Genomic DNA, 9946 nt, shown 5'->3' on the forward strand with positions numbered 1-9946 from the left:
ATTATAGAAATCTCAAAAAAAAATTAACCTGGATCTCTTGGGTAGAAAAGTCTTGGTTTTAGACAATTTCATAAAGATCGCACAAAAATAAAAGAGATTTCTTGGTGCTTCTCACTCAAGTGTTTTCGTTAATACTTGGGTAAAAACTTGAACGTTTGTTTATGCACCGTAAATTCATTGTAGGTGTTGGATATTGGGTTTCACTTAGCACGTGGTGAAATGAAACTAAGATCACTAACGCAGATGTTGTGTAACCGTAAACCTCAGTGGTAAATTCTGAGAGTCTCAAGGGTTATAAATGTGAAATGAAATATGGTGGAGAAAGGTGTAGAGGTGGTTAAAGAACCGAAAGTACCTCTGTTGTGTGAAAGGGACCAAGCAATTAACTCTTAAATCAATATGAGAAGAGTAAGGTAGCTCGTGAATTAAATGATTATCTCAGCCTGATTGGGAAGAATCAATTTGTATATATTGAATCAGTAAGGTTTCACTTGAAGTCAATGAGGCTTTGGACAACATACAACAACATGCTTCTAGGGACATCTAGCTAGTGCAAAGAAAGAGAGATATACCTGTTCCAGCTCCATCATGTGAAGTTGTCCATGAGCCATTTTAGTGCGAAGAAATTAAAATGAAAACTAAGCATAGTAAAAGAAACGAGACATAAAAGAAAATATTTTTGGATTTTAAGAATTTTTCTGAAAAGAAATAAAAACAGAAAAGAAAATATTTTTGGATTTTAAGAATTTTTCTGAAAAGAAATAAAAACAGAAAAGAAAAGAAAAACATAAAATTAAATGAGAAAAGACATACATAGGAACAACAATTATACAACCGAAACTTCACCTTTGAATTAATGAAGCGAAACAGACCGAGCGTTCGGTTCATTTCGGTTCCCGAAAATTCTGGAACCGAAATAGACCGAACGTTCTCTCTATTTCACTTGCCTAATTTTAATGAGGCGAAAGAAGTTTTGGTACTGATTCATCTTCCATCATTCCTAAGCCTTGGAGTATTTTATTAAAACTTACTTCTGGTAAGGCTTTTGTGAAAAATGTCAGTTAATTGGTCAGCTGATCGAACAAAGTGAATCTCCATGTTACCATCTTCAATGTGATCCTTGATGAAGTGGTATCTTAGTGCTATATGTTTCGTTTTGGAGTGTTGCATTGGGTTGTGACATATTCGAATAGCGTTTTCTGAGTCACAATAGAGGGGAATCTTCTTCATGTTTAGGCCATAGTCTCTAAGTTGACTTTCTATCCATATGACCTGTGAAGTGCATTATGCGGCAGCAATATATTCAACTTCGGTCGAAGAAATAGACACGCATGTTTGCTTCTTGGATTGCCAGCTAACGAGTTTTCCATCAAGAAATAGACACCCGCCAGTTGTGCTCTTTGGGTCTAACCCACATCCTCCAAGATCAGCATTAGAGAATGCTTGAACAAAGAAGTCAGTTTTTACTAGGTACCAAAGACCGAGAGACGAGGTTCGCTTCAAATACTTGAAAATATTTTTCACAGCCACCATATGAGGTTTGCGTGGATTAGCTTGGAACCTAGCACAATAGCAGACATAAAACATGATCTACTAGTTGTTAGATACATTAGAGACCCTATTATTTGACGCTAGAGTGTCATATCAGCAGCCAGTTTCTCCAGAGATGGTGTCAGCTTCGTTCCGAATGCCATCGGAACCTTTACTTTAGAGTCTCCCATCATACCGAACTTAGCCAGTAGAGTCTTCGTGTAAGCCTCCTGATTAATGAAGATGCCTTCGGGTCCCTGTCTTATGTTCAGTCCAAGGAAAAAGTTAATTGGATCCATTGAGCTCATCTCAAACTTAGGTAGTGTTTGTTTTTTGTCTGCAGATCTGTGTGGCCTCTTCTGTCTGCGTCGCGCAGACCACAAGCAGACATTAGCCTTTGCAGACTGTTTGTTTTTTTGAAGACTGCAGACCTAAAAATGTATGTGTGCCCTCTTCTTGGCGCAGATGTGGATCAGAGTCTTCTAACATCTCCAGACATCTTCTAGCCTAAAAAAACATATATATCTTTATTTTTTTCAAGGTTTTTTTTTAATTTATATTTTTTCCAACTTTATTAATGAAAAAAATTTGAAAAAAAAATATTACAAAACCTAAAAAAACATTCAACGATACAAACATGATATTTTTGACAAATTTATAAATAAAAATTTATTACAGTAATAGTCGTTGAAGTTGTTTATATAAATATGAAAAGAAATCATAATATATTCTTATATTTTTTTGCCAAATTTTGTTAAACATTATTTAATACAGTATCATCAATTTCTCGAGAAAATATTTATGGTACCTTTTTAATGGATTTAATTGAAAAATCGAAGTTTATTTCCATCCATTTATGTATCAAATTCTTTGATCACTAATTATAATGTTTAGTTATAACTTTGCAACAAAAGTTGTTGGTTTTTATCAAATATATACGTTAATTCATACCATTTTTATTTTTATTTTTTATACAATAATACATAAAAGTTGATCTAGATTCGTTAATTATTTATAACAAAGTCAGAAAAATATTAAAAAATCACTTTGAAGTTTAAAAAATCAGTTTATTTAGATTTCAGTTTATTTTAGTCGCCTACAGATGTTAAAAAAACAAACAGTCTTCTTTTTTCTGATTGTAGATGTTTGGTCCACCTCTTCTACTGCAGAGGTCTACAGATGTGGTCCGCAGACTGCAGACATTTTGCCTCAGAAAAAACAAACATCACCTTAGTCTCCATCAACTTCCGGAATTTCAGCCGTTAAGCTAGGATTTGTAGAACCGAAGATGATGTCATCGACGCAAATTTGGGAAAAAATTAGGTGGTCGCCTTTTTTCTTGCGAAAGAAGGTTGGGTTAACAGAACCTTGTTTGAATTTAGACAATTTTAGAAAACGAGTTAGTGTTTCATACCAGGCTCTCGGGGCTTGCTTCAGACCGTAAACATCCTTGTCTAGAATGTAGCAATGATTGGGACACTTTTCGTTCACAAATCCAGGTGGTTGCTCAACGTACACGGTCTCTTCTAGTTCTCCATTAAAAAAATGTACACTTAACGTCCATTTGAACGACTTTGATATTCTTGTGAGCAGCATATGCTAGAAAGATCCGAACTGATTCTAACCTTGATAAAGGAGCCAAGGTTTCTTCATAGTCTATTCCTTCTTATTGACAATATCCCTTAACCACTAGCCTTGCTTTGTTGCGTATCACGTTCCCTTCTTTATCCATCTTGTTCCGGAATATCCATTTCAAGCCAACCACAGATGCATCCTTTGGTATGGGAATCAGTCTCCAGACTCGGTTTCGCTCGAACTTGTTTAGCTCGTCTTGCATTGTCTGTACCCATTCAAAGTGATCAAATGCAAAATGGACTGTTTTCGGCTTAATCTTGGAAACAAACGAATTAAACATACAAAATTCTAGTTGAGAGAATAAAGCAGTTTGCTTCGTTTTAGTTGAGAGCGTGTGAGAACCCCCTCAGACGATTCACCAATTACTTGAGTTTTATGATGATCGTGTGTCCATTTTACGAGTGGAAGGTAATCTGGATCGTAAGCAGGATCCAATTCAACATTTATCTCTTCTTCAAATTCTGATTGAGTATCTTCGTCATTCGTATTATTGTTCTCCCCCTCGAATGACGAAATAATATCATCATCCGGTTCAGAATTCTCCCCCTCGATTGGACTTGCATGGTTCTTTGTTGGAGATAGGTTCTCCCCCTGGAATGGAAATTCAGGTCGGTACGGTGTAGATGAGCTCTCCCCTCGAATCTGGTGTGGTCATTTGTAGGTTCGCTTGGACCTTGAGATTTGTTTGGACCTTGAGGTTCATTTGGACCTTGAGGTACATTTGGACCTTGAGGCTCATTAGGACCTTGAGGTGTATTTGGACCTTGAGGCTCATTTGGACGTTGAGGTTCGCTAGAATCATGAGATTCGCTTTCCATAGCTTTTGCAGCTTCATTGATTATCTTCTTTAGATTGTCGACCTTATTATCAGTTGCCTTTGCTTCAGAGAGGATGGCTTTCTCCGGTTCGTCAAAGAGTAATATGTACTCTTCAAATAGATTTGATATGGGAGCCGTTACGTGACCTGTTTGTGGAAATATTTCCCCCATTGAACTTTCGCTTAATTAAAGTTTCTTCACGTAGTTATCATCAAAAGTGACATAGTAGGTTTCTTCAATTTTCTTTGATCTTTTATTCAACACCCTATATGCCTTGGAGGTAAAAGAATACCCAAGAAAGATCCCTTCGTCTGCCTTCACATCGAACTTGCTTCGGTTTTCTTTAGAATTAAAGATAAAACACCTGGAACCGAAAACATGAAAAAACTTAATGTTAGGTTTACGATTATTCAGAATTTCATATGGTGTGATGGAAAATTTCTTATTGAGGAAGGTTCAATTATGGGTATAGCAGGCAGCTGCAATTGCATCAGCCCAGAAATACAGAGGTAGAGAAGCGAAGTTAAGCAAGGTTCGGGCGGCTTCACACAAAGAACAGTTTCGCCTTTCAACTACACCATTTTGTTATGGAGTATAAGGAGCAGAGAAGTTGTGAGACACTCCCTTTTCAGTAAGAAATTCTTCAAACTCTTGGTTCTTGAATTCCAGCCCATTGTCGCTTCGGACATTTCTAACCACCTTTCGTATTTGAAGCTCCACTTGCTTAATAAAGTTCTTGCGCTTTGGAGTCGCCTCTGATTTCTGTTTAAGAAAGAAAACCCACGTGAAACGTGAAAAATCATCAACTATTACAAGAATGTACTTACTACCACCGATACTTTCTATGGCCGATGGGCCGTATAGATCGATATGTAGAAGCTCAAGAGGTTCGATGATCTTTGTGTTAAAATGTGTGGGATGACTCTTCCAAGTTTTCTTTCCTATTTCGCATGCAACACACAAATGTTCCTTGTCGAACTTTAGAAGTGGCAGTCCTCGCACATGATCACCAAGAACTAGCTTGTTGATGTCTTTAAAGTTAAGATGCGAAAGTCGACGATGCCACATCCAACTTTCATCAGAATGGGCTTTCGTTAGAAGACACATAGCAGGCTTCCCTCGTATCAGATTCAGATTTAGTGGATACATTTTGCCTTTGCGCTGGGACTTCAACAAAACTGTCATTGTTTTTTCTTTTCAATGATCTTGGATCCTTCATCATCAAATGAGACCTTCAATCCAGTCCCCACAACCAATTGCGATACACTTATGAGGTTGTGTTGAAATCCTTCCATGTATGCCACCTTTCTAATTGAAAAATCCCTGTTCATGATCATGCCATAGCCTTTTATTATGCCATATGAGTTGTTACCATAATTGACACATCCACCATCTTTTAGAGCCTAAAACTCCCTCGGCTCTTCCCTTCTCCCTGTCATGTGACGTGAGCAGCCACTATCAATATACCATTCGTCGTCGAACTGCTCGTCACGAATAACCTACAAAAATCAAGCAGATTTACGAATCCAAAGTTGCTTGGGTCCACGTGAGCCTTTTACAGAACAGGGAATAGCAATTGAAAGATCAACAATATAAGTTCTTTTTATTAAAGTGGTTTCATCTTTCCTTTTGATGGTGAAAACCTTAATTTTGTTATCTTTTGATTTGCTTAAATCGGGCTGTGGATTTTTATTTTGATTATTAACAAACTTGTTTTCGTGTTTTCTAGGGTTAGCAGTCGTCTTCTTTGTCAGCGTTTTGTCTTCTGAGACGAGCTTTCTTCCCTTGACATCCTTGTTAGGATCTTGCTTTGGTAGAGAATGAGGAGGATGGGTTTTGGGACTGAAACTTGTCGTTCGGTTCTTGTTATTGTTGGATTTGGGACCGAAACTGTTTCTTCGGTTATCTGTCTACAAGATTAGCAGTGAGTGCATGGATCAAAGTTTCTCTTTGATCTTTCTTTCTCCTTGAGATTGGACGCCTTTTGTATGCGAACATCATTGAAGTTTTAGGATTGCCAAAACTGATTCCTTTCATTGATATTCTTTTGATATCTCGTGTTTCGCTGGCGTTTTTGTTCAGCAAGTTGTTTTTGAGACTTGTGAATATTTATGTTCGGCTTCGGTCTCTCAACATGAGTTTCACTCTTCAATGAAGAGGTTTCGCTTTCCACCTTCACAGGTTCTCTTGGAATCTCTTTGGTACCACTTGTGCTTGGTACATTAAAGCTTGTAGGCTTGTTGAGTGGTTCAGCCACATATCTACCTTTAACTCTCCATGAGGTTCTCTCTGATAAACCGGCAGTCTCATCTGCATTGTAAATTGGAGCAAACCAAAAGTAATTACCACAACCGCCTGCTTTGTCTTCGTTTACTATGGCTGTATGTTCGGCTGTTTGTTTCTGAGTAACCCCTGTTGTGGTGTATACCTGATTTGGTGCAGTTTGTATCTTTTGATATACCACCGCCTTCTGTTTCAGAACTTTGGACTTATCTTGGGACATTCGAGCGAACTCAACCGAATTTTTAGATATAAGACCTTTGGTAGGTTCGATTTTGCTTTTGACAAACTCTGAACAATCAAATTCATCCTCTACAAATATTTCACTCATATCACTGTCCTCATCAAATTCAGAAGTGTTTCCCACATTTATTTTGTTTTCTGAACTCAACTTGGCATTCAATGAGTCAAATTTCTGCATGGTTTTGGTCTTTATTTTCAATTTATCATTTTCGTCCAAAAGGTTTTTAAGCATGTCCTTATGGTCTTTGGACTTAATAAAGGACTCGATTTTGTCCAGACCGATCTTATAGGCATCATAAATTTCATCTGAAGAAACAATAGATTCATAGTTATAACCATCAATATCAACTTCGTCCTCCTTTAACTCTAGGAAGGGCAAAATCATTTTATGAATCTTTTTTCCGATCTCACAGTCTAAATGCAATTGAGTGATATTAGTATATAAACGTTTAGCAATCAAGCAAAAAATGTTTATTTGTTTCAAAAGCTTCAAATTATCACGTTGCAAATAAATAACTTCATCTTTCGCCCTAACTAACTCCACTTCCTTCTTCTATATCCACATCCTTCTCTCCTCACTCTTGGAAGACACCCTGCTGAGTTGATCAGTTAGGTTATAGTTTGCAAGGCGATTCTGTTTTAGACTACCACTTAAACTAGAGAATTTGAATTTTAGTTCATTTAATTCCTTTTCATAACTAGTGATAGGTATTTTTAGTGATTCAAGAATGGATTGTACCTTCTTGATCAACTGATCGCAGTCGTTGATCTGCTCACCCATTGGTTTGGTGGCGAAGCACTTGTCTTCTCTTTCCTTCACCTCATCACCTCCACCATCAGTTGTGTAGCCTCTCATTTGTGACACTCTAGCAGTCACCATTAAACACCTTCCAACAAACTCAAAGTTATCTTCCTTCGCCACAAAAGCCCTGTCATGCGTGGGCTTGCGAACTTCTTCATCTTCGGAGTCTATAGACCAGCCTTCTACCCCTCCGAACTCATCATCAACAATGTTTTCCTGCACAATTAATGCATTCATTGTATCGTTAGTAGACTTTTTCTTCTTGATCTCTTCCAGCTTGTGCAACTCCTAGACTCAACACAATTATTTTAAGGCTATGTGATCCTAATCATATATAATTTTTTAAACATACACTTCGCAATAAACATTGTCAATCTAGACTCTAGGCGACACATAAAAAATAATTCCCTAGGCTATTAGGCATCACAGATATAAGGAAATTCTAATATGAAATTTCTAAAGAGATCCTTAGCCCTATTCTAACATGCAAGTCAAATAATAGCATATTAAAGCATAACATTCTTAGATGGTGATGAGATTAAAACTTAATCTTGAAGATCGATTAGATCTTAAACAGGTAAATAAATACTAAACAGCAAGAACACGAAAATAAAGAACAAGTCAAGAATGAATCAAATGAGTCGAATGATTAAAACAAAACCCTCAGAAGAGCTCGATTAAGAACATCAACTGTAGAGGATTAGTAGGTTTACAAGAACGATCAAAGAAATCTGTAATTCTATCGTAATACTCTCAATCGTTAACCTAATATGCATGCAAGCATATACTTATATAATAAATCTAAAAGACATCTCGGTTGGACAGGCCCAAACCGGAGTACAAAATAATTGGACTAAAAGCCGAGCCCAATGACGCAATCCTCTAGCGAATCTTCAACCCAACAATCTCCCCCTTTGCGTCAATTGGAGCGAGATCTTCACTTGTTACTTGGGCCAGCAGCGGAGGCGGGTACCTTCTTCTTCACGGTGTTAAACAGACGAGAGATAAGAGCCAGTATTGTCTGCCTAAACCTGATGTACCACTGGATCATGTCGTTGAAGTACTTAACATCATCCGCTGCATTCTCTTTACACCTTCGGATGATCGATAACACATGCTCTAGACAAGCAGTGGTGTAAAGATGTTTGTCAGCTAAAGCAAAGAGACATTTCTGTCCTTCTGCTCTAGTGAACATGACCGAATTGCGTCTCGGGTCGATCTTGCCCATCTTCATTTGATTGAGATCACTGGCCGATCCCACAGGAGCTATCTTCGGTTTCTTCTTGAAGGTGGTGGCTACCTCCTGATCCATAAGGGCTACCTCCATGATGTAACAGACTAACATCCTTTTGAGATGGTCTATAATTGGACCATATTCGGCTTCATTCGTCAAAAGGATATTATGCAAGGCAATCCAATCATGAGGATTTAAGTTCGGTAGATCTGCCAGGGATATATGATGTTCAGTTCTTGCAGACCCTCGAATCACCTTGAACCGAACATTAATGAATCTTCCTTCGGTGTAAGGCTTCAATACCCGAACGTTCACTATCTTCTGGGCGCTCCATGTTAAATACTGAGGACGAGTAGCCTTCAGATAGAATTCGATCAGCTCCCTATCCACCTTAGGGTTCGGATGAGGGACTTCGAAAATATTTGAGAAGGCGTGGAAGATAAACGCCTTTCGAGTCAACGGCATGTCGAACTGCGAATCGACAGAATTATAGCAGTCGAACGAGATCACCGGCTCGAGCCATAGGATGCTGGGAGTAACTATGGCCTCCTTAATCATTCGCTCCCGAGTCCATGCAGGGAAGAGAGTCTTCCTGCTCTCGAGGAGATCGTGGGCTTCCTTCTGCTTGCGTTCGGCTTCTTCAGCCTCTCGCGCCACACGATTAACATCATCATCAACATTGCGACTGTTTTTGCGTTTCAACATGTCAGCAATGGTTTCATCATCTTCATCTTCATCTTCTTCCTCAGCTATGTGTTTCCCTTTATCCTTCACACCCGAACCCGAATCTTGACCAGTCGGAGGTGGTTCGGTTGTGTGAGTAGCTTTGGAGGAAGGAGGTGGTTTCGATCCGGACTTCTTCTCTTCTCCCCCTTGTTTCGGAGTGGACACGAAACTAGGTAAACCTTCGATTTTGCTGAGAAGGTCCAAGACAGAAGCAAGTTTTTCAGCAAGGGTTCGCCTCACCGAATGGTTTAGAATAGGATCGTGTGCTTCTAGGATGTTAGATAGGGCAGCGTGTACATCCGAAACACATGTCTTGATAACCTCCCGTTCGGATCGAAGAGCTTCAAGCTGTTGCAGTGAGGTTGAAAGTTGAGTGCTCTTGACCTTTAGGGCGGTGGTTTTGCTTGTCAAAACGTCCATCAATGAGTTTTCAGATGCGAGATCCTCCTGAAGCTTAGTGAGGCGCTCATCGATGGAGGCACGAAGGGCCGAGTTGTCGTCGCTTATGGTTTGGCGAAGAGTAGCAAACGATGTCAACTCCGTTGAGATGAACTTTGCCAATTGCTGAACAATCGGTTCCAAAGTTGTCTTGGTGGCGTCAGCGCTCTCCTATAAGGACTTCAACAGGATAGAAGCGTCTGAGAATAGTTTATCGACTTTTGCGGTCGCAGCCTCACA

The 9946-nt window shown here is 38.9% G+C and overlaps 1 protein-coding gene across 1 annotated transcript; it reads right to left on the reverse strand.

Moving 5' to 3' along the window:
• Window positions 1–3196: 3196 nt before the first annotated feature.
• On the reverse strand, window positions 3197–4154 carry LOC145098531 (uncharacterized). Its single transcript, XM_079036163.1, has 3 exons — window positions 3885–4154; window positions 3532–3756; window positions 3197–3370 (listed from the first exon to the last, which is right to left on the reverse strand). The coding sequence occupies exons 1-3, from the start codon at window positions 4152–4154 to the stop codon at window positions 3197–3199; spliced, it is 669 nt and encodes a 222-aa protein (XP_078892289.1).
• Window positions 4155–9946: the final 5792 nt, after the last annotated feature.

The sequence above is a fragment of the Lactuca serriola genome, chromosome 4 (genome assembly GCF_051521515.1).
Source record: "Lactuca serriola cultivar US96UC23 chromosome 4, Lser_US96UC23_V15, whole genome shotgun sequence".
In the NCBI taxonomy this organism is placed as follows: Eukaryota; Viridiplantae; Streptophyta; class Magnoliopsida; order Asterales; family Asteraceae; genus Lactuca; species Lactuca serriola.

Coding starts and splice junctions, on each gene's coding strand:
- LOC145098531 (XM_079036163.1), bottom strand. CDS start 4,154: ATGGGGGAAATATTTCCACAAACAGGTCACGTAACGGCTCCCATATCA. Junction 3,757..3,884: donor ATGAGCCTCAAGGTCCAAAT/GTACCTCAAGGT, acceptor TTTCCATTCCAG/GGGGAGAACCTATCTCCAAC. Junction 3,371..3,531: donor ACGATCATCATAAAACTCAA/GTAATTGGTGAA, acceptor GAATGGGTACAG/ACAATGCAAGACGAGCTAAA.